This window comes from Dioscorea cayenensis, chromosome 15 (genome assembly GCF_009730915.1).
Source record: "Dioscorea cayenensis subsp. rotundata cultivar TDr96_F1 chromosome 15, TDr96_F1_v2_PseudoChromosome.rev07_lg8_w22 25.fasta, whole genome shotgun sequence".
Classification (NCBI taxonomy): Eukaryota; Viridiplantae; Streptophyta; class Magnoliopsida; order Dioscoreales; family Dioscoreaceae; genus Dioscorea; species Dioscorea cayenensis.
Window position 1 is genome coordinate 21,950,615 of NC_052485.1, and position 25,815 is coordinate 21,976,429.

At 33.9% G+C, this 25,815-nt stretch overlaps 2 protein-coding genes, 1 long non-coding RNA gene and 1 pseudogene across 3 annotated transcripts; all 4 read right to left on the reverse strand.

The window, feature by feature from the left end:
• Positions 1 to 11,557: 11,557 nt before the first annotated feature.
• On the reverse strand, positions 11,558 to 13,077 carry LOC120277975. Its single transcript, XR_005541532.1, has 3 exons — positions 12,727 to 13,077; positions 12,552 to 12,633; positions 11,558 to 11,639 (listed from the first exon to the last, which is right to left on the reverse strand). It is a non-coding gene; the product is annotated as an uncharacterized LOC120277975 (long non-coding RNA).
• A 2,724-nt stretch (positions 13,078 to 15,801) lies between these two features.
• LOC120277804 lies at positions 15,802 to 18,006 on the reverse strand. Its single transcript, XM_039284640.1, has 2 exons — positions 17,665 to 18,006; positions 15,802 to 15,828 (listed from the first exon to the last, which is right to left on the reverse strand). Exons 1-2 carry the CDS (start codon positions 18,004 to 18,006, stop codon positions 15,802 to 15,804), a joined length of 369 nt encoding a protein of 122 aa, XP_039140574.1.
• Positions 18,007 to 18,210: 204 nt separating this feature from the next.
• LOC120277805 lies at positions 18,211 to 19,837 on the reverse strand. Its single transcript, XM_039284641.1, has 2 exons — positions 19,717 to 19,837; positions 18,211 to 18,401 (listed from the first exon to the last, which is right to left on the reverse strand). Exons 1-2 carry the CDS (start codon positions 19,835 to 19,837, stop codon positions 18,211 to 18,213), a joined length of 312 nt encoding a protein of 103 aa, XP_039140575.1.
• Positions 19,838 to 20,721: 884 nt separating this feature from the next.
• Positions 20,722 to 24,121, reverse strand: LOC120277873 (annotated as a pseudogene).
• Between the last annotated feature and the right edge of the window lie 1,694 nt (positions 24,122 to 25,815).

The window sequence follows — 25,815 nt, forward strand, 5'->3', positions numbered from 1 at the left end:
GGGCTCAAAGTGTCGGCTGCGACAGAGTAACGGAAGATAACTGAGGAGGAAGCCAAGCCCAGTAAGTAACTGTGCCATTACCTTGGAAATTATCATGGTATTAGCACTACTAAGGAAAGAAGAAGAAGAAAAAGTAGAAGAAGGGAGAGAGAACATTGACATGAACTTTTTCGGGGTAAAAAGAAAAATAAAAAAAGCATGGCTATAAGTTCACGGAGAAAAAAGTAGTGCATTAATTTGACAGATTTTTCCTGTGGTGCAACTTCGTTCTCTTTTCTCTTTTTATATGTATATAACTTATACAATATAATAAATAAATAAATAAATAGATAAAAATAAAAGTGAATAGTTTTTCTTTTAAAATTCGCGACAAGTGCAGTCCCATAAAAATATTAAAAAGACGAAATAAGTATAAGTAGATACATCGATTATAATAAACTTATGCTATTATCTAGGATTTTATCGTGTAGGAGTTGATTAACAGAAAGATCTTTGACACGTAATCAGCCTCGTCCAGAGATAATATATTATATATCATACATCACTGACAAGTGTGAATTTTATATTTTGAGATTTTGTTATCCTCAAACCTGACATTTATTTACACCGAAATATAGTATTTTATAATATACTATTAAATGTTTTTTGATATTTATAATAATTTTTCCTATTTTTATGTATTGTAAAAAGCTAAAATAAAAAAATCTTTGAATATGTAATGAATAATGAAATAAAAATAAAATTACCAGATGACTTTAAAATAATTTAATAATACAATCAAATTTATATTAAAAGAATTGAAAAGTCATATTTGTGTGATAGACTTAATGAAAATCTTCGTTACTTTTTTTATTAATGAAATGGAAGACTAGATAAGTAAATCTTTTGTGATTATTTTTATATTTACTTGTCAAATTATAGATGTTTTGACTCATAGTTTTAATTTTTCTTATACTTGTGCATATTAGTCAAAAATGATGGGTGCTATTAATTTTAATATGTTTTATTATCTCTGCCATCAACCTTCTTTTTATAATTATAAATAAATAAAAATAAAAGTGGATGCATCAATTTCATTTACAATTGTACTTTTGTTTTCTCAAATCTTACATTTGTTTACAAATTTATAAAATTTTATAATGTTTCAGTAAAATAATCTTATTTGAGATTCATTGTAATTCTTTTTCTACTGTAGTTTAAAAGGCTAAATGAAAACCTAAATCATTGACAATTACTAGAAATTACTTGAATTATAAAATAATTTAAAAATACTGTTTGATAAAATGTTGATAAAATGAGTTTATTAAAGGATTAAAAAGTCATACTTGAGCATTATACTTAGGAGTTAAAAAGAATAGACCTTAATAAATGGCTCGTTTTTACTAGCTCATTTTCCTCCAATCCTTTCACCACTCGAATAGCAAATCATTATTGGTACATATTCAATTTTTCTCAACTCCCCATGTTATTGGGTGAGACAGTGGGACTTTTTGGAGGAACAATTTGGTTCAATTTTTAGTCCCAAGAGTCTAAAATTGTCAATCCATAAGATTCTCCTTGGCTTAAAAGTTAAAGAAAAATTAATGGACATGACTAATTAATTACCAGTACATGACTACATGATTTTTCTTTACTAATAATAAAAAGTCAGCTAGTAAACTTCCCTCAAAAGGTGCTAAAAGACTATGTCGGTAACAAAAACTAACCAAAGCAGGATGTTCGAGGATACAAATCAAAAGCTATAAGTTAGATTGAAACTGACCCAATATTTTTTGTCACAAAAAAAAAATCCAAGAAAGAGAAGGGGGCATAGTAGGAAATAAATTCCCATTGTAATTTGACTCTCTAGGTTCAAGTTTCCATAATATTACAGGTATAAAGGTTCTAGTTGACACACTAATATCATCAAAAATTTAACTAAAAGCTCTAATACCACTAAATTTGTCACTGCAAACTAAGCTCATGCGACTTTCAGTCGCTAATAAACGACCGCACTACACTATGGGGTGGAAGAACCCGATGGCTGCAAGTTCTCAAAAGCGTTCTCACAGCATAAATATAACCTCAAATTTTTCAACTTTAAATACAAACTCAATATAAGAGGAGTTCGAATACAAAGAGGTTTCTAAATCAAAATTCACATACTAATACAAACATAATGATAACCCATTTAAGCAGGGAATACAAGCTCTCGCTAGCCTACTTAAGTGGCCACGAACTATTGACTCATAATTTGATCTACGACAAATTATGAGAAACTTGATAGCCCAGTAAGTAACCCATTATAACTAGGATCGTGCAAGGTTCATACATTCAAAATCATGATTGAATAATAGAAAACATAGATAATATTTTCAAATCATAGTTAAGGAAATCAGACTGAGTCAATGAAATACAAATTATAAGATGTTCAAAAAATATATGTCTCCCAATTTAGTATGTCCCAGAAACAAATATCAAGGTCATTTGTCTGAGACTCGGTGACCAGTCAAATTTTCAAAAGTTAATTTGTTTACGCTTCGGTGACCCGAGCAAGATTATCGAAAACTATTATTCTTTCACTGACGAGTGCGAGTGTAAAAACTAGTCTCTTATCAAAGTTTCATGCCGACATGATCAATGCTTTAACTACTGATGGGTTGGTGCAGTAGTTAATTAGAGACTAAATGTATTTATGTCAAAAATAATTTAATTGTTTGAAAAGCTAAACAAAAATCAAAATTTCAGATAGAACAGGATTTGCAAAATAGGATTTATAGAATAATTTGTTGAGCAAACATATAAACATATGCATGATCCCATTCTTTTATAGTAAAAATAATCCGAGTTATATTGCAAAACAATTTACAAACATAACTGATTCAAGATTAACAAATATAATCAAAAGTGGAAGTTGATGCTTCAGATGAAAGAGTAGGAGTTAATAATTTCATAAAATAATAAACAATAATAGCCACAAAGCCAATTAAATATTATATGAATAGTTAAAAACTAAAAATAATTAAATAATTATGTAAATAATTGCCAATAATCATTTCATATATACATATATACAAATTTATATGGTGTTACCTGATTAACGCGATAACCTTCCAATTCTTACACCAAAGTCGAGGCTTTTGGCATGTGCTATATTTGGAAGAAATCCCGATAGTTTTCACTAATAATATCTATTTTACAGCTTCAGGGTATGTAAAAGAAAATAATTTCAAAGCCGATGATGCTACAAATGTTAAAGAGAACTAATAAGCAATAGTAGATTACTATAAAATGATAGTTTCAAAAGGATACAGTAAAAATATAAAGCTCTTCTACGCTCGAAACATTGATCCTTGCGTACAATAGCAATCAACACTATAAAGACGTATGAACAATTCCATCATGACCATTGAATGTGATCCTCAACAACTTTACATACAAATTTTCCAAATCACAAATTTCAAGATTATGATACGTCGGACACACCAAGTACTATGACATGTCACGAAATTCACATTTATTGTTTCAGGTGCTACCCAATTACGACGGTTCGTTTGAATCTCTGGATTCACTACTAGAGACTTATAAGTCGAGACGTGCTTTTGCCAGTATCTCTCGGCCCTGCTACTCCAAAAGCAATGATGTTTTCTTGACAATCGGATAATTTAATAAAGAATTTTACTTGTCCTATTTTTCACCTTATCACGATTCGATCTCATGACCATAAAAAATACCCATCAATTTTCATGATTACGCACGTGATTCCATCGAGACAGTGTTATTAACGAGTATATCTTGAAAACTATGGATATATAAAATCTGCGAAATTTTTGCATGTGCTTAGCTAACGTCAAAATCTAAAATTTTCTTATTTTATCCTCAAATTGCTTTTCTACGACCCCTAAAATTGAAAAGGGGTTTGAGCTATGTCTAAAAGCAAAAATCTGAGACCTATCAAATGAAATTAGCTAATAATTTCTCTCTCTAAGGCAATTTTACAATCACCTATAAGGGCATACCAACATAATTATAGTTTCTATGGTATGAGAGAAACAAGAGGTTGGAGATTACAATATCAAGATTCAAATTAAACATAAATAAGCATTATGATTCAAAGCTACAACATGAGCCACAAAGATCAAAATGCCATCATTCAAAAATCTGAAATTAAAAACAAGAACTTAACTAAAAACTCCTCACAAACACTAACAACAGGAATTTCTCGACCTCACCACGAGTACAGGGAACCAAAACTAAAATTAAGGGGTCTTTGAATTTAGAATTTATAATTTTTAAATAATTCTATCAATTCAAACTTGAGATTATAATAATTAATATTTTAAAAATATAAAATATATATCCATCTAAAAATTTTGGTTTATGTGTAAAATTGCTATCATATCTATATAATTAGGGATTAACTCAACTAATTAAGCACTAAATTAACAAATAATGCAATTAAAAAACAACTTTAAACAAATTTATATATAAGTCAATTATTAAATACAACAATTATTCAACAAATAATCTAATGAATATTTAAAATTTTCATAACAATTAATCACAAATATATAACATTTTTTCACAATAATTTTCATAATGAAACAAATATTTAACAAATATCTCATGCAATCATTCAACAAATCTAAATATTTTTACACAACAAATTATCACACAAAAATTTAAAAATTAAATTAGATATAAAAACAAAGCAGGGAAAAATAATGATAAATCCCTATAATGAAAAATAAAACATAATCTTGGAGATAATTGATCAAAAGAAACTCATCAATCCATGAGATTTGTGATGTTTTTGTTTTTAGAATTTAAGCTAGCAATTGCATTTTTAGATTTTTATTTTTATTTTTATATTAATATCCTAAATATTGATAATTATGTATTGATAAGTTCAATAAAAAATCTATATATATATATAAAATTTAAAAACAAAAAAATATTTGATGATTTATGTTTTGGCTAGCCATATTATTTATTATCACTTAACATCAAATTTATTTAATATAGTAATTTTATTATTTTTATTTAATAATTAATATAGGTAGAATTTTTAAAAAATATAGAGTAGCATTTTTCCATATGAATTTATAATGATTAATATTTTTAATTTTATATATATATATATAATGGGGTAAGGGGTGCTTGAGCCCTCCTTGCCCACCCTAAATCCGCCCAATGCTCACCACCCACTCTGCGAAGGTTGTAATGAGAAGAGGCAAGAGGAGGGCTTTGTCCTTGATTACCCTCTGAGCATGAGATGAGTTAACATAGAAGGAAGGCAAAGCTGCAATCACGATCTCGAGGTGGGGATGAGCTAGAATCAATAGGATTCGGTCAATAGGATTCAACATAATAAGATAAAATTAAACAAATAGGAAATAGATAAACATAAGCATTTAAAAATTTGAATTTTAAGTTTTAAATCTAGTGGCTAAAAATTTAATCAAGGAGTTGAGTCTACAATGATCATCAAGATTAACATCATATGAGATATTGGGAATCTTTTATTTGATTTCTAATGACAAGCACAAACGGCTCATGTTATGTCTCTGGACCCCACTCTTTTTAAATTATCTTCCTGTTTATCTTTTTAAATTTAATTTAATTAGTTTCTTTTCGAAAATTTTTATATTATCCTTTCCATAACCATCCACCCATAGTTTTTAGGCAACCTCCCACTGTGATCTTTTAAATTTTAATAAAAAGGGATAACCGCTGTCTTCTCACTATCATCTCTATAAGCGTTGTGGTGGGGAGATCAATCGAGAGGTTCTCTTGTTCGATTGTCAAATGAGGGGATCCCAGCGACTTCAAATTCAAGGTTAGGCTATCATCTGTTTTTGGTGCCTTGTGGTTTGTCTTGTTAAGCTATGTGGGATGTTCTTTGGTGTAGTATGTTAGAGGTTCTCTGTATGTAGGTTCTTCTTGTTCTTTTAAGTTCTTCTGTTAAATATGGCTTTATAGTTTTTAATGCTAGTGATGTTGAAAGCATGTTACTAGAATGTTAAACTTGCTTGTGTTACAGCGTGGTGCGTGAGTCATGCAAGCTTTACTTCTCTATGTTTCGACTGGTTATGTTTCATATAAATCCTTATTTACATGGAGGCTAAGTTGATGTATATGTAAGTGCTTTAAGCTATAGTGATGTTTCATTGGATATGTATGCCTTTATGTTAGTACGGATCTGATGACTATCAAAGCGTAGTTTTCCTTTTTATGGTGTTAGCAATCCCAACTTTCACTTTTGATGGTTGTGTGTGTGTGTGTGCTGTGTACACATGTATATATGGATGCTGTTGTGTATGTAGATGTATATTTTATCCTTCAAGGGTTAATTAGTAATGTTTTAGCAATTTAATTATCTTCTTGTTTACACTTTGTCTCTTGTTTTGGGTTAGGGAGGTCGATGTTTTTAATTGAGGTCTTATGTTATCCAATAATATTTATTTCTTGATCCTTTATAAGAATAGGTGTTATACTTAAAATCCAAGAATCATAGTTAACTTGTAAAGTTAGGGGTTATTGAGCTGATTTTTATGTCTATAGGTTCTTTTGTGGAGAGTTAAGTGGGAGTCAATTTGGATTTTTGGGGATTTCTAGAATATCATGTAAGTATCCTACATATAAATTATGCTATGTATATAAGTTATTTGACACTAGCTAAATTTGTAAATTTAATCATTTTAATTATTCATTTTATAAAATTAGATTACTGTTCTGAATCTGATTTTATCCTTTCAAGTATAATTAATTTCGAATTTATCATTTAGTTATTTAAAATATTTTGGATTAAAGACGTTTTAAACTAAGAGATCTGGAAATTATTTAAATGTTAGTTTACTTAAATTTTGAATTATTATATACCCTATTTAAACTCTGATTTCCAGCTATCAAAGCAAATCTGATTCTTTTAAAAACTTTGAATTTTCAAATAATTCGTTTGTTCATATACAGAGTATTTGACTTTTGAATTTGTGATATTTTATTTAAAATCTGAATTTTTTTATTCATTTCATCAAATGCAGTTTTTTTTTTAATTTCTGAATTTCGGATATTTGTTTAATTTATGAATAGTTCATGTATTTAAATTCAGATTATTTATTTATTTTGAATTTCAGGTATTTTATTTAATTTTTGATTAACGAATATTATTGTTTTCATTATCTGTTCATGTTTGTATTCCATTAACTGGTTTATTTTGATATGATAAAAATGGGATCACATTACTGTAAATTTCTTGTAATTTGTCCGATTAGTTTATTGTTTGTGAACAGAAACTATTTTTTGAGCATAAAAACTAGTCCCCAGAATAACTCAGATAGCTCACATCCTGGGGTTAAACCGTACCATGCCGAAACACGTATTTTGTTATAAAAACTATAGTTTCACCGCCACTGGGCGGGTGAAGAATATCGACCTTTGATAATTTTTGGCCGTGTCACCAGGGTAAAAATATGGTTTTTGATAATTTTTGTCTCGAGTCACTGAGGGTAAATATATGAATTTTTGCGATTTTGTTTTTGTGATAGTTGTTTGGGGACCTATATGCTTAATTTTGACATCTATGTTATGTGAATTAAATTTGTGTTGTTGGTTTTGCAAATTGTTAAATTAGTGATTTTTAATAAGTGATCCCTATATTTTTATCAGTGGGTGCTTCTTCCAAGCTCATAAATTTTGATGATATCGGATCAGGGAGTAGAGGTCGGTGACGAATAAGCTTAGCAGGGGATCGTTGGGCAACGTCGATCTTATTGGCATGTAATAAGTCCCATTTGTTGTGGGCATAGGTTTTATTTAAATAAAGTTGTATTGACTGTGCAAACATTTAGTTTGTTCTTTTAGTATCGAGCTCTATTCGGCTAATTTATTAAAATAATGTTATTTTTTTTATTAATTCCCAAAATACGCATTTTTGTAGTATTTACGAATGCGCAGTTTTGTATTTTTTTATTATTTTTAAATTAGCGGTCCCACGGTCATTTTTAATATTTAAATTTAATAAAAAGCAGAGGGGCCCGTTATATTTTTAATATTAAGTTTTTTTATTTTAAAACTGTGGAGTCGAGTAGTTTTCTAAATTAAACATTTCACATTCAAACCCTTATAATTTTTATTAATATAATCACTTCTATCTATGTTATTTTTACTTTCACTAATTGTAGCTGGGTCGTAATAATTTAAATAAATAATTTTTAATATTTTTCATAATAAGGTTGTTGAAATGAATTATTGGTGGCGTGTAGCCTCACCACATTCGTGAGGCCGTTGGATGGAATTAATCTTAATCGTCCATTTGTTAGGGTGGAGCGTATATAATCTCTCAAATTCTTTTAAAAACACACTAGTCATGCATTTGTTATGTAGGGCGTATATAAAGCTCTCAAATTCACTTCTAAAAACAACTAACTATTAATTTCATCCAGATGGGCTCGTGAATGAGGGTAGGTCTTAGCGTCTCGATAATTCGTTTTCAACAACCCCTTATTATGGAAAAAATATTAAGTTTATTTATTTAAAGTTTATTAACGACGTTCTGATTAGTGAAAGTAAAAATAACGTAGTAGAAGTGAGATTATAAAAATTAATAAAAATTATAAGGGTTTGGATGTGAAAATGTTTAATTTAAAAAGCTAGGGACTCACGCAGCTTTTAAAAATAAAAACTTAATATTAAAAATATGAGCCCTCTGTTTTTAAAAAATTAAATTTAAATATTAAAAATGACAATGGGATCCCGCTAATTTAAAAAATAATAAAAATAAAAATGCGCATTTACAATAGTTTCTGAAATGCGTATTTTGGAAATTAATAAAAAAAATAACATTATTTTAATAAATTAGCCGCTCTATTCTCGTTTTTAGTTTCCCTCTTTGTTAGATGTTTTATGTTTTGTTGAGAACGGGAGTTTTGGGCTTGCGTACTCTTAGGGCTATCGGCCCCGGTTGGTGAGTGTGCGAGCTTTCCCTGTCTCAATTTCGGACAAACAAAAAGCAAAAAGATTGTAATAGAAAAGATAGCTTTTATTTTGTTTAAAAATTGTGATTAACAAAATTGTGGTCATTTTATTTAAAAAAAAATTATTATTATTAACATCAAAATGAGGCTGGTCATCATTGAGACCTAAAAAGAGAACTGTGCGAGAATTGTTTGGCATTCGAAGCAAGATTTTCTTGATACTGAGGTTCTACAGTGAATCCTAAAGCGAGAGAAAAAGTTCCATAAAAATATTATAAATAAATAGGAGGAAAAACCAAACAAATTAGACAACTCTTAGATGTGTCAAAACAGACATGTTCGGAGTCAGTGTCTCATGTACTCTCATTTTAATTTGATGGGGTCTATGGTAAAAGTTCTCACCTCGGCGTAATGGGGTTTGTGCTAGGAGTACAATCTCTTCATCTGTTTTCCATCTTTTTATGATGTTTGTTTAAAGATTTTACACTCTAAAAACTAAACAACTAATTTATCCAACAAGAACGGAAAAACAAATTTCTCCATTTTATTATCAATTATTTTTTCTTTTGTCCTCATGTATCTATACGATGTTGTTTAGAAGGGAAATTAGTAAGATACTACAGATATCTTTAGTGTAAAAACAATTTAAAAAAACACTTGCAAGAATGACTACTAATATGATCTTTGGGTTTTATTTGCTCATAATTTTTCGCGTTTACTCAGTTTTATTTGGTGACAAATTTTGCAAATTATAAGACAGCAAACACATTAATAAATAAAATAATTGAAAACAAATTCATTCTGCACCATTTTTTTTTTCTGACCGTAAATGATCATCAAATATGTAGCTAGATATGTAAAGAACAGTGTAAATTGAACAGATATATCAAGGTGACCTTAAAATCAGAACAGATATATATATATATATATATATATATATATATATATGAATTTACACACAAATGCAAAGGTATTTCACCAAGAACTTGAAAGTGCCAAAAAAACAATAGAAAAAAAAGGAAAAAGAATAAGAACCTTTAACATAGCCCAAATGTACAAAGATTTAAACTACAGCCTATGAAGTTTTAACTCTACAGCTGTTGTCATCCGTGGACCGTATAAAATACGAAAAAAGTGCCCATCCTCCTACATATCATACAATCTCGAGGTTCATTCTTCCTCGGCCAAAAACCAACGCAAGAAGACAATCAACAGGATTCGGGGAATGGCGAGCATGGAACAAGTTTCAGGAGAATACGGAAGAATGAAGAGTACCCTTGTCCACATAGAATTCACCGCAGGAATCTTGATCACTCCGCCACAGTCCCTCTGTCTCAAATAAGTAATGAAATCATGCAGCTGCAAAACATATAGCCATTGTGTTTCAGTTGTCAATGGCAAACAAGCTAATTCTTAAAAACTTCCTCACATAAAGATGCCATTCATCATATTAAACTTCACAATTATTTTTCTGAACTACCCTAAGAACTTCTTCCATTGATATACTACTTTGGATACCAAAATTTGATCGGATCATCATATGGGTGAACCTATATGAAACTTCTAAGATGTGTCTAACAAGCAAAAGGAGATTAATACGGTCAGTTAAAATCCATTTTGGATTAACAATTAGACACATAATATTGAATCTTACCAAAGGAATGCATGATTTATGGCAAGTATTATATGATAAAATTTGCATGGGTCAAGAGCGTTAAGTAGAGGAGTATGAATATATACAAGTATAGTAGATATTATTCACAGTAACAAAAGAAGAGGGTACAACCAATAAGGGTTTATCTTCATTGTGAAGGCTCTAATAATAGTAAGGACACAGGAAAATTTTGACAGAAGTCGGAAGAAGATTAGAAAGTATTTGCACCAACTAGAGATTTAGTACTTGATATGAATAAAGAGAGACAAGATTTGAAAAAGTTCCCGGATTCCAATAGTTGATACTTATAAATATTATAGGTTAGAATTCTCTAAGACTACAGAAATAATAACTCAAGCAGTGACTACCTAAGTCAAGACATTTATCCATGTTTAATGAATCCAATTATGCTCACAATTCGATGAGTCAAATTTTTTTTCTCACTCAAGTCAGGTTAAACACAAGTTGGTTCAAGTTTTGCTAGAAATACCAAATAATAACTTATGTGCCCAATATTGTTGATTAAATCCTGTTAGCAACGTCCCAACAATATAATGACCATTCTACCAACAAGATGCATTATACAAGAGTGACCTGCATGTGTGTGCTCACACACACAAAACAAAAGAAACCAGAAATTGATTATTCATAGGTTGAAAATGACATTTCTCACCAGTATGAAGCAATTTATGTGAAATTTAATGCTAGATGAATAAAAAGGGTATATTATCCACTTTTGGAATCAATAGCAACCATTCAAGGATAAATTACATTAAAGGAGAAACAACTTACACCCTTATGGTCACCTCATAGCGGATGGGAGACAACCGACAAACTTCTCTCTGCAAAATAAAAATACCAACCGGGAGAAATTTAGCATAAGAATCACTAAAATGAAAAACTTTCGAATTCATCAAAAACAGAAAAGGAAAAAGAACCATGTGGCATTGACCTCTATGAAGGTAAACACTAGGTTCCAGGTAGAATGGCATATCAATGCACAACTAAGCCAGCGACTTATAAAACACTACCTGAACATAAAAATATCTCTTCAAGCACTTTCCATAGATCTTTTGGGTGAAATAATAAAGATATACATAGAAAAGACTAAAATCACTCTTCTCCAGTGTTCACTAGAAAGCAGGGCTTCTGAAAGCATAATTCAATACGATGAGAAAGTTTTTTCATTACTGTCACCTACTGAGTGGCCTCCTGAACAGAATGGAGTTTCATATCTATAATGTATATTATAAATAAATTTTAGTACATAATTGAACCTTATCACAAACAGCTGAAGAAAATCTTTATTATATGCCCTTAATGCAATAAGATATACATCTTTAAAAAGAAGCTTCAGTCAAAAATAACCACCAACATGTTTGAGCAAAGAAATTACGCAACTAGCCAATTATATTGTTCCACAGTTCTCAAACGAAAATGCATATGAATGTTCCCTTTAGGCTATACCCAACCTTATGCAAGCATAAGTACTTTGTGATGGGCCCGGTTCTCAAAGACTCTAAGATAATAGCAGCCATTATACCTTGTAATGAAATATAACCTTTGTCTGGAACCTGTGAAAGTCACATCTAGAATTGTCTGATTCTTTTCTACTACTTGATGGGCTAGTATTTTTGGCATGTACTTATTGGTAAGAAAATGCATATGGCATCTTACACATGCCATCATTTAGATTACCATCTAGCAACCATGCATGAAATTACACATCTACTCGGACATCCCTATCTACGTTTTCATTATTTTGCACCAATTCCATAAAAAAATCTATTTCCAAAATTCCCTAAGGCCATATAATTCTGTGTAAATGCCATTTGGAGGAAAGAGGCAATATGGTGAGACCAGGAAAAATATATCCTACAATCAAAATGGACCAAAAAATGCCATTTTTTCTCTATTCTTAAGCACAAGCATCAAAAACTCACTTTGTGAGATGGTGTGTTAGCAAAGATTGTCTTCACATGATGAAATACTGCACGCTTTGTTACATCCAATCGGGCAGGCCAGCTGCAAATATGATGGATAACACTGGTTCATCAGTCAGATTAAGAAAAAAAAAAATCATTGTCCTCCATATATAAGAGAAGGTGTGGTTCTTACTCGACAGGTTCTGATGCAGCTACTGTATACTTGCAAATATTTGAGTCCTCTCTGACAGCATAAATTGTACAGTAGTGGACCCCACTCTTAGAAAGAGAACCTTGCCACTGATAATGAGGGTGCTGTTCACTGGCTCTTGTGTTAGAACTTTCAAGAGCAGATTGAGGATTGTGGGGGCTAAACCTCGGGGGAGGTGGTATAGAAGGTGGCTGGGATAGAGGCAATGGAGGAGGAGAAGGCAGTGGAGGTAGCACATCAGGTGGGGGAGGATTTGGTCTGTTTGGAACCTTTTGATCATATCGTTGACCAGAATTTTCAAAAAGCTGTGATACTGGGTTGATAGAGGAGGGGACAAAAAGGCATTCCAGGAACATTGACATGACAATTATCTGGACCCATCATGCCATGGGAAATTTGACTCACCGGCGGGGGGCGATTTTGATGATAGTTGTCCCAAGAGCTGTTTTTGAGTAGGGATAGAAAAGGGCGTGGATATGAGAATGGTGGCATTGGTGGTGGGATTGTCGAGCCTCCATATGTGACAGGAGGTGGGCATGGTAGCCTCCCAGGACCTGACACTGGAGGTTCGGTTTCCAGCTTCTTATATTGCCATGAATGTTCACCGCCGTGGGAGGTTCCTGGAGCTTCTGATAAATCATCCAATAAAATATTTTCGGTCAGGCAATTACATTGATCAGTGAAATGAAAAAAAAAAAATGGAAAAATTTTGGACAATACCAGAAAATGAAGGCCTGGCTTCCATCATCTCCGCACTTCCTGCAGCAGACCAGTTTGAACCATATGGAGGCCTGTTGTGTACTTGACGGCAAACCTTTCCGTGTCTGTTCTTGGTGAAACAAGTTCATGGGTAACAATATTTGGTTTTATCTGAATAAGAGCTGCGATACTGATTGCCAGGTTTACTTTCCAAAGAAGAACAGGTCCATGAGATGGCAAGATGCAGTTGCAAACTGTAGCTCATCATGATCTGAAGAAACTTTAGGATTTCTACATAAGAGAACAGCAAAGAAAAAGAAAAACTTGTGCTAATGATCGTAATCTGAAAAAGATACCTAGAAATAATATGCATGAAAAACGAGAGCAATTGTCAAATGGATATTTTGTTAATACCTAAACTCAATTTGCAGGAACACACCAGGACAATCCGAATATATTTTCAATGCTGTAGCCGCTGCTTCCACACTGTTGAACTCCACAAGCCAACAAGAATTTTGCATGTTCTCTCGCTTCAATCTAACGATTCTAACCACTGAACCAAGACCCGTTGATGGCAAGTTTGCATATCGAGCATCAACTCATCATCTGTAAGAAAGGGGGAGGGCATAGCGGGCAAACCAATCCATACAGTGTTTATTGGAATTCTATCTTCACCTCTCACGTTGATTGCATAATAATCTTTTAATTTCTGGCAAGCATACGAGCTTGAACTCTGGTCAATTTTATATTTCATACATAAAGATGAAAAATAAAGAAGATAACTGTGATATTCTTTTTCCTGCAACTGTCAGCAGTGGGCTTTCATGTGAAGTCTGCACATGTGGTGATAGTATATTACCATGGGCAGGGGTGGTCTGATCTGATCTCAACCTCAATAGACATAAGCCCAAACCTTACACCATCTAAATGGGATTTAGCTGCATTAGCAGATTCACATGATTGAAAATTTATTAAGCAACATCCATTTTGTCTCATAAACTGCCATCCAGTAAGCTCACCAAATCTTGAAAAAGCATTAATCAACTCTTCATCAGAGACAGAAGCATCTATTTGGCTCACCATGAGCTGACAACCAGAAGCAGGCCTTTCCCCCTATAACTGTACTTATCGTCAAGCTTTTTATTTGATAATACATTGCGCCTGAGTCTCTTTCCGGCACATCCTGATGTGAGACATTGAAATGGTTGCCTCCTCAGAAGAACAATATTCCAAAAAGTAATGCACTTTCACTTGTAAGGTCAGTAACCATGCGGGGATTACTTAACCTAGCAGCCATTAACTCATTGAAAATATCATCCTTTGCCTGTTTGGATGGTACTCTTCCAATGTAAACATGACAACTCTCACCAATTGCAACACCATTAATAGCCCCTCTACTACCAAATCCTGTGTCTAAGAATTTAATACAAAGGCAGCCACCCCACAGGGAGGATCCCTTGCATGTACTCCCGTGCTTTTTACAGCATCCATAATATTTCTATATTCAATCAAAAGCAAAGTCTTTGCTAGAAAAGAACAGAGAATTGCTCAATGGGGCCAAAGTCTTCAAGTTGCATTCTAACTACAGATTCAGAGGCATCATGACCAAGAGAACCTAACCAGAGCATCTTAGAGGCAGAGAATACATCCATAGCTGCAGGATCTCCATCAGAATACCAATGAACTTGACTTGGAGACGCAAAATATTGGGTGGCTGCAATTGGCTTTGAGATGGCAACTATATTGGGTGCAACTCCAGAGACAGAGGTGTTTTACCAACAACTCATGATCAATATTAAGTATCTGATCTTTTGCAGCTTCACCACCACGAACTTTATTATGAGTATCGTCATTTTCATAGTCTGATTGCTTGCTATTAATTGCAGATAGGTGTTGCCTGCTCAACAAGTCCTCGTTAGAATTCCTTTCTAGCTAGAATCTTCCAAGTCACCCATCTCTAAACTTTTTGCTGACATGGACCGTCAGTTAAATGACTTTGAACCTCTTTTCATGGGCTGCAAATTTGAACCCACCGGAAATCTTAATCTTGCAAATTCTGCCATTTGGCCTGCAACTCTCTGGTAGCACTTTTATCCCTCACAATGCATGTCAGTGGAAGATGCATCAGGTTTTCTCAGCAGCAATTCCATATTGGACAGGGATCTTATCAGCCAAATAGCGATGATTATTAAATTTTGAAGGGTCAACTTTTATCCTCCCTGTGGTCTTTAAGCTCTAATCTTTCTGAAGCTTCCAAAATGGGATTAAAAATCTTTTCCAGAAAGGATGGCAATTCTGGATAAGCCTTGAAGTCGATGAGATCACTTAAGTTTTTAAATCTGGCTTGTATCCACCCTCTCAATGATATATATCCTTGCCAATAGCCTGCATGTGAGAAACCAGCATCAGACATGCAATTTTGAGATAGCTCAGGAGTCACAACAAGAAAATGAAAAGCAGTGTTCTCAGAAACAAGGAAAACCTAAATCAAATTCTTGCTGGATATTACACTTCATCAGCTCTGCAGATCTTTACACAATTGTTCATAAGACACAAATAGAGATAAGAGGCCTAGAGTTTGACTGACAGTTTCCTTTTTATTAACCAAACAAGATATGGTTTTGTGCTCATACACACAAGTCTACTATATGAGTCAGTACTAAACCATCGATTAGCACATACTCTGTGGTTAAGCTAATCTACACACTTTTATTCACTATAAAATACATAAAGTAGTTATGTAACTATTCTGGCTTACACATATGCACATGGACAACTGAGGCTGAGCAGAAATTTGAGATGAACATGCATCTAGCATTCAGCATGTGTACACAACATCAATCACATGTACAAAAGTTTCAAACAGAAGGCTTGAAATAGAATTTGAATTTTAATCATTCCATCAATAACTACCTAAGTAAAATATGATTAAAAAGAAGGCTCATGCAGTGATCTCAAAATGAAGAACTTCCTTTAACCAGACTTATGAAATCAAGACATTATTAAGAAGGCACACTACACTTAATAAATCCAGGAGGACTTGCAAGAAAAGGAAAAATAATAATAAAAAGGAAGAAGGAAGTACAGCATATAGAAAAACAAAATAACCAGCAAGAATAAAAATGGTCACTTACTGATGATAACAAACATTATTCCATCCTCACAATCCAAATAGTTAGTATAGACTTAAATGCACTCAAGATATGAATACCCTAGGCTCAATAAAAAGCAAAGATCGTGAAGCTCATAGGCATAGACATATATATATATATATATATATATATATCTAAAGGAATGGTCACTTATAGTTATAGATCATACAAAACCATATTCCATACTCAATGATCACATGGTTTTGCATAGACTAGAACCCATACAAGATATGCACTCTAGGTTCAGTGAAAGCACAAGATGTGGCGGAAGAGTTCACCCCTTATTGAGAAATTTGATAAAGCAAAAGCAACAATTATGTGATGAAGCAAAACAATGAAACTGATAACAGTAGCAATTACAATGTCATGAGCGTAGAAGCCTTAGACATCTTGTTTGAAAAAGGAAGTTACCCTCTGCTTTTCAACCAATAAAGAAAAATATTAATAAATAACACTTGAAATTTTAAACCTTCAAGCAATGTAAACTGCAACAAAATATATATTTTAAACAAAATATTGCAAAGAGATGCAGCATATAACTCTAAGCCTTAGCAGATTGTATATAGGAGAATGTTTGAGATTTACAATGAAACTGCTACAAGAAGGCCAAGATGCAAGAATAAGAATGGCAACATGCCTACAAAGCCATTTGTATGGCACCCAGAATTAATAAGCTAAAAAACATTCATCAAAGAGGCAAATCACAAATAAATGAAGTAAACATCACAAAGGGTCCAAACATATTAAGCTTCTCCAAGCATTTCAAAGCATAAATCACTAAAACATATATCTTAAAACAACAGACAAACTTTAATACTTTTTGAGAGAGACAAAGCCCCCTTGGTAAATATTACTTTTCTTGATCTCGATTCTCCAATATCTTGTATCAGGTATATAAATTGTAATGATTCATGCAGAAGGCAAAGCAGCTGTTACTTAAATACATAAAACTGAAAGATATCAACCATAGACCCATCTTTTTAGTCTGGACAAACAGGCATGTATGAGTAAGAAAATATATGAATAAAAGATCTTGCTAGAATTGACTTAAACCACATTAACAGATTACCATTCCCATGAAAGAAATCTTAGATAGAGATTTTTCTAGAACAGTGCCGTCATTTGATACATGTGTAACTTCATTTGTTTCTTTCATATGTGTGCAAGCCTGTGAGGAATCTTTACATAGTGAAATCTCATCTTTTGTCTCATCAAGAGCAGGGTCACCAACACTCAAGAAAGTTGTCACCTGAGTGAGAAAGTATCGGCCTTTAGCAAGACCATCAACTCCATCAGAAACAAGAAGTTCAAAGCAGGCTTCAAGCAAGTTTCTTGGATAAGAAAAAGAAAATATGCAGCAGACTAAGTGCCCTGAAGTTGAATAACTTATATGACGCCAGTTCAACATCATCTGCCGGGTTCTTGTTTAAGGTCAGAGAAGGATTCCATGGATTCTGCAACTTCATTAGTTGCTTGCCACCAATCTCAAAAATATCCTTCTCCCTCAAAAACTTGAAGTGAAGAAAGTAAGAACATTTAAGAAAACAGCAGAGCATATGCCCTGTATGACTGGATGATGTTGGTGCTTCATGTGAGGCTGTGGAGCATATATCAACTAGGGCCAAAAAATACATGCTTTAGCAGTCTGATATGCAACACCATCTACATCCTCTCCTCTTATTATAATGGCCAAGCTCCAATTATACATGTTAATGGAAACTTTAGCAGCTGCTTCAAGAGCAGTTGGGCAATATGATGCATACCGAGGAATAAGCTCAGCTACAATACGTTGTACACTTGTGCAACCTGAAATCCAGTGAAAGCAGGGACTTAAGCATCTTTATTTTGTTTTGGAAAGATATAAAGATTGGCAGTTTGTATTTTTCTTGAAAATTTTCAGCAAGATTTCTGCAAGCAGTAGAACATATAAACTGGTAGCACATTGCAACAAATAAGAAAGTATTAACTAGAGATAAAACATAAACAAATAGAAAACTCAGACTGAGTTAGCTAAAACAGCTAAATTTTATTCCACACTGTGTGTGGTGCATGGAAAGAACCATATGTGAGGCATCCTGCACCCTTAAGGAATTAGTCAACCATGACTGGAAAAAGGTAGTCCATATAACAATAATCCAAGCCATGACAGAGACAGAACCATTTGTTTCCTTAGACCAGCATAATCTGGACAATTGTCAGTAACACGAAACAACATCAAATCCTATTCAGGGTACAGTTACATTTTCCCCAAAAAGATCATAGCCTGGAGCAAGGCCATAGGGCATGAGAAACACACCACTAACTGCTTATGCTAATATCACATGCCCAAGACATGAGGACTTGCTAATCTTGCAATGCCTTTCATTGCAGGAGCATTATACCTCAATACCAACCTTAACAAGGTGAGAGATATCAAGCATGTAAAGTACTAATAAGATGTGATAAAAACAAATTCATAAAAAGAATAGAAGAAAAATAAAAAAATAATGTCCCTTTTAGGTACAACTTAATAAACAATGACTAAAAATTTAAGGAAGAACCATTTTCTAATCCTTAACCATACTAGTAATAGATTATAGTCACTGATAACAGCCCTGAGATGGCCTACTAGATGTCTATCAACTGCCGTTTTGTTCGTGGGCTTAAACAGACTATTACAAACTATTATCCATAAAGCCTGAAAAATACATGTGGCACTGCAGTTCCACTGCACTTTTACATGTGGACAGTGAAATTCAAGAGCTCAAGAACATAGCTTTTCGTATAATGTCAAAAACATCAAAAAAAAAAAAAACTGTGAAACCATAAAGTTCAAGAAATTCAAGCACAAAACTTGGAAGGTATCAAGTACAAGACTTTATAATTCTATATACGCCAAACACTAAAAATTTCAAGAGCATAATTTTGAGGCACCAAACCCCTAGAATTTCAAGTCCATAACTTTCGAACGGAGAAATTCAAGTATTTCATTGTCATGACTTTGGAGCGATGAAACCAATCATGTCAAGAGCGAAACAACGGAGACGTGACACTCAACAACTTCAAAACCATAATTTAAGACGGGAACAATTTCGGAAACACAATCTAACCAGAGAGAGAGAGAGAGAGAGAGAGAGATGACCTCGTGAAGCGGAGATGAGTGATAGATACGCCTGCTCGAAATCCGGCATGAGCCTCGGATTCTTCTGGGCGACACAGTACTTCATGCGCCGGTAAAACTCGTAAAGGTTTCTGGATCTCATCACGATTCTTTTCTCTTCTGAAGGATCTCTCCTGGGAAGGAGGAGGGGAGGGGCACATTGTTGGGCTCGGGATTGGGGGACCTTGGGGTTCCAAAGGTGCAGAATCGTAGAGCTTGCGCTTCTTCAGAGGTTGCTCGAGGACGCCATTGAGAAGCTTTCGGCGTCGGCGGCGGAGGCACCGCCGGGAAGCTCCAGTTCAGAAGTTATATCTCTGCGAGGTTTCGAGGTTTCTTGAATCGACGGTGTGGATTGCTGGTAATATACGAGGGCTCTTTTGCAAAACAAGCCCCGTAAAACTTCATAATTAAAATAGGGACTAATATCAACATTTAAAAAGGGTTTCTTTTGCAATTAGCACAGGGTTTGCATTTTTTTCAGGGGTGTCCTTAAAAAGAATCCCAAAAATTTATAATTTTTTCTTCATATTTACATTCTGCCCCTTCTAAACTTTGTATTAATCGTTATATCCTTCAAATATACATGAAACGTAGTAATTTTTGTTAAACCATATGAATTAGTTTTTCGGTTCAATAAACAAAGCACAAACTTCAGAAACAAGACAATTGAATTCATTACTGCACAATAAACAGATGATACACTGAAATTCTCACTGTTAAGTTCAATGAATTGGATTATCAATAGTTTTTCAGAATTGATGTCCAAACATAAGATCATGTATTTGGCAAAAAGAACAATGGAAAGGTAAAAAAATTACAGGCTAAGCACAACAGATGAGATACAGTACAAAAAGCAAATTGTGGGTGATGCAGGATCCAAGCCGAACTATAGAGTGAGAACTATTCTGTATAAAAGAATAAAACACACATGAGCAATGGTAAAACTTCGACATGGCTCACTGAAGCTCCTCCTCTTGATGGTTTTCACTAAGGATCTCGTTGAGCCAAACGGAAATACAAGATGCCCAATGTTGTCATGCAAGCTCTGCAAAATAAATACAAGATTGTGATAATAAGCTTGCTTGCTTGCTTGCATGAATTTTCTGTTCAAACAGATTGATTACTATATGGTAGGAAGAATGCCAAGGGATGGCAGAACTTGTAATATACAACAAGAAAGCAAACTAAGGAAAAATAATGCAAGAATATATTTGGATGAGTATATCAACTGTTGACTGGCGATTAGGAGAGCAAATTTTTCCACAATCAATGGTTATAAGATATAAAAAGTAAGTCTTAAGCACTTACACGATTGCCATGATCAGTAAGGCTTTTCTCGGGTTCATACGAGATGATTTCTGATGTCGTGGCCGTCCTTCTACACCATCAGCTTTAGTAGAACTATCTTTTCGTGTAGGTGCAGTAACCGGTAGAGTTGGCAGTGCATTTGACCAAAAGGGCAACAGCATCCTGAGAAGTTTATGTCGGAAAGGGCCTAATATACAACATTGGCATATATGTTAAATCTATGTGAGTTTTGAACATAAATGGTGGGAAACCATTGAAATTCCAAGACTAACATATAAAAACCAAAAGCTTATAAACCATACTGCAGAAAGTCTAGAAAATGCTAATAATAACAAAGCATTAAGGTATCTAAAGTCTTATAATCAGAAGTAAATTGGTGGAGTTACCTCTTCTAGTATACTTCTTATGGCTACCGTCTTCATCATCGGCATAGTAAGAAACTTCTGAATTTTGCCTATCAACATGGAAAGCACCCTTCCTTGTTGTAGCACCAGGCTGCAATATGCAGAAGATCAGGGAGTCTACTCACTTCCACATATACGTCCAAGTAAACAAAAATAATAGAAAGCAATACAATAACAAAGTTTAAATTGATTGTTTAGCTGCGAATCACTTACACCATCAGGACTTGTGCTTTTCATTATACTGGGGATCATCTATTTCAACAATCTCTCCCTCAGGAAGACTGGAAGAAGCTTTTTCCTCCTGGTGATAAGTTTATCTTGGTAGAATACTCCCTCATCAATCTCTGACAAATTTACAAGTGGGTCTGAAGCAAAAGCAGGAGGGATTGGATTCGGATCAGCTGAAGGCAAAGAAAACCACGTGATTTCCAAAAACATATTTCTCAAGCCACTCTGTAACAGAAGTAACACTTAAGAGAGTGAATCTTGCAGATAGATGTTTCTTGCTCAAAAGGGAAGATGATAAACATAAAGAAGAATGGATCAAAAGAAGTTCAGAGTATTCTGACAGTACAGTAAGAATTCATCCAAAGACATTAAAGCCCATTTCCTGAATATTTCAGAGAAGGCATCAATGTTCAGCCATCAAAAATGTAAGATTGTCATCACCATTGTGGTTATCATAAATTTCAAAACCACAGTCAAACATACCTCTTCTGGCATGATTGATTCTGTTATGAACAGTAGTTTCTCAAGCCCACTTACGAGCAATACTCTAAATATGCTTATAGAACTGATAATTATAGTGTCCATGGTTGAAGAGAATACTGAATTTCATATTGCATAAAAGTTGCATATTTGTTATGGCGGTTGCACAATAATAACCAAACCAGAGCATAAACAACAAAATGAACAAATAATTCCTACCAGAATAATTGCTTCCTTCAGTTTTGAGTGAAGCCGTGATCCAGTTTCTTTGATGCTTTTAGGTGGCCATATCTGCAAGCAACAATATACTACTTAAGACACAGAAAACACTTCATACAGCATGACTTTTCCAAAACTCATAACTTTATATGTCTATCTAGAAAATATTTATTAGCAATACTACAGGAAACTAAAAAGAGAAGGAAAAATTTTTAAAAATTTTACATTAATCTTGTAAGATAAATATAGACCATATCCAACTTCACTATTAAAAACCACAGGAAAGTCATGATGATAGTGGAAGTCCAAATGTAGAGACACTAAACAAGCAGGATGCGCACATTTACCAAAAAGTTAGTGACAGTTAATAAATGTTCACTACTTGAGCTACTTTACGATAATTAACAGACAATAGCAGTTTTTGATTCTCCTTCAGCTAAGTGGAAACAGACAGATTCTTCAGCAAGGAACATATCAACCTCAAGAGGACAACAAAAGAACATAGTATCTTGTGAAATTCTGGAAATCCTCTCTACAGAAGAAGAACACAAGGGCACACATATCCTGCTGGAGCTGTTTGAGGTGGAAAAACTTCGAATATGTGATACCAAGCACTCAGTATGCATGAGATCTGCAACAAAAAGAACATGAACAAGCTAGTAAAACAGCTAACCCTCAGGGAGAAATTATTTCATCAATAAATAAGCAGTAAATAAGAGAGCGAAATTTAGAATTGCAGTCCACATACGCAAACAACCCAATCGAGTAGTTTGGGCATTGTTTCCATCTTCAAATGCAACATTGCATAGTGAACATGTGGAGGGCCAATCATACTCTCCATCAATTACCCAATCAGAATACTTTTTTACCTATACAATAGAGAATTTGCATTCATCTTACTGTTAACACAATCTAAGAATAATGATAATGGCATCAGAAGGCAAAAAGTCATTCGAAATCACTATGAAGCTGATTTATTTAACAACAAGAACTAGCGTTTAAAAACAAAGATAAAGATGCATCAATAGAATCCAAAAAACCTAATCCAAAATACAACACGAGGACAATTCCATCGGAACATTGCAATCAGTAGTACAATGCAAAATGTACACAACAACTGCATCAGAACACTGATGGCACTATGAAAATGTGTTTCCGCACGTATTATGAAAAATTTTGAAACAATTACCACACAAATCTGGTGCTCAGAGAAGCATATGCATTCTCCACAAACAGGAACCTTGTGCACAAAGCAATAGAGCCTAGTCGCCTGAAATCAAGAAACATCCATATAATCAAAAAAAGAACGAAAAAAAAAAAATTCAATGTTAGATAACAGACACTACAACAAGCTATCAAAAATTCCTCCCGAAAACCCAATCAAATTCTCACCTTTAACACCAATACAATCAATCAAACCCCATTTGAACCAAATCTACAGAAATAATTAAGAAATCACCCACATCGGAAGAATTCCAGAGCTCCCAAAATCTAAACAAAAAACTAATGCCATGATCTTCCAATCAGACTAATTTTTTCCACAACTATCAATCCAAAATCTTGAAATTAGAAATCTATAAATCTTTACAACACCCTTTTTACATACCAAAAAAAAAAATATCGACTTCGATTCGAGAGTACCTTACGGCATTTGCAGACAACCATTGCACCAATTAAAGGATCGAAACTCCAAGAAATGCAACAGGGATCGTAAGCAAAGGAGAGCAGCAGAGAGTAATTTCGTTGAAGAAGGGAAAACAACAGGCAAATATATACGTATAAAAAAAATCTAAAATTTATGATTTACAATAATTAGTGTTTTATTTAGTACAAAGTTTAAATTTTGGTTTTTTTTATTATTTTTATTAAAAAAAATTATTTTCAGTTAATTAGGAAAAATCTGGGAAATTTTAAAACTGAAAATTATGATTTTTTGAAAAGGTGGATAAACCACTAATATATTAATAAGCAGAAAGTACAAGGCTCCCACAAGACCAGTGAGAGCAAAACAAGACAGATACTGAAAATAAAACACCACTAGAAGTGGAAGACGACAAAACACACCCCACGAGGGGGCCCCAACCTGAAAGAGCACCCCAAAACCCTCACATCTGCGGACTAGCGGGCTACCGCTCCCGAACATCACCCGAGGAGACCCCACTCGGCCTCCTCCACCCTCCGCCAAGAAACACCAGATCGCAGATCGTGGAGATAGAATCTTTAAGCTTAGCTTGAGCCCCATCGGGCAGCCGAGAACTAGGGAAATAAGCATACTATTAATCTTCAAGATAATAGCATGAATAGGGAATCACAACACCATTAAAAATGCAATCATTCCTAGCCAACCAAACATTCCACACAATAGCCTTTTAATCACAAGCAACCCTAAATCCCTAATCGAGTGCCGTAACCCAAGTCCGCAGGATCCCCAAAACCGCACCAATAGAGTTCGGGACGCCAGAGACGGTGAAGGAGGTCCACAAAAACTCCAAATTCGAAAGCAGATGAAAAAGACACAATAAAAACAAAATGATCAACTGACTCAATATCCGAATGGCGAGAATCGCAGTAGCTCAGAGGGCCGATTCCAGCTGCCTACTGCTAGCACCTCCAAAGAAAAGGATTTTGTTCTTCCACACCAACCAGCTTGAACAAGTTGATTTTCTTTAGGACACGCATTCCTCCAAAAAAATCCTAGTAGCAGCACCGTAATCCCACGTCATAAGAAAAATTATAGAAGGATTTGACCGAGTATATGCCATTCCCGTAAAAGGCTCCACTTTTTTTATCCCTCCCAAACTCACTCGAAGAACACGGTTGAGCCCTCAAGCGGCACAAAGAAGGGAAATTGCAAAAAGGCGCACGCTCCAAAACACAAGCTAGCTCACTGAACTGCACTCATTAGGCTCATTGCTGGCATGGAACTCTTCAGGCCATAAGAATCTAGGCGCTCTCCCTTCAAACCAATGATCCTTCCAAAACAGGGTCTCGGCCCCAGAAGCAATTTTATGCACGACACATCCTCTCAAGGCCGAAGGCAATTAAGCACACCACGCCAAAAAAGAGCTAAATACGACCCGAATGCCTTTTAAACATATTCCAACACTTGAATCCCGTAGTTAAATTTAATGACGTATAGCATCCCGTAGTTAATTATGATAATTTTTTTATATTTTTCCGAAGAAATTGATATTTAACATCATATTATCATTTTTAGATTAAATTAAAAATACATTGGATTGAAAAAAATGATTAAAAAATTATATATTAAAATTAATTACATAGTCACAACCACAGTTATTTGAAAGAGGTAAACCAAAAATAAAATAAAAATAAAAATATATAAAACCATGTTCATACAAAGTTCATAATTCAGACTAGAACATGTATTAGTGTTGTTTTTCCCACAAGCTTGGACATCAAGATGTTCAGCACAGCACCG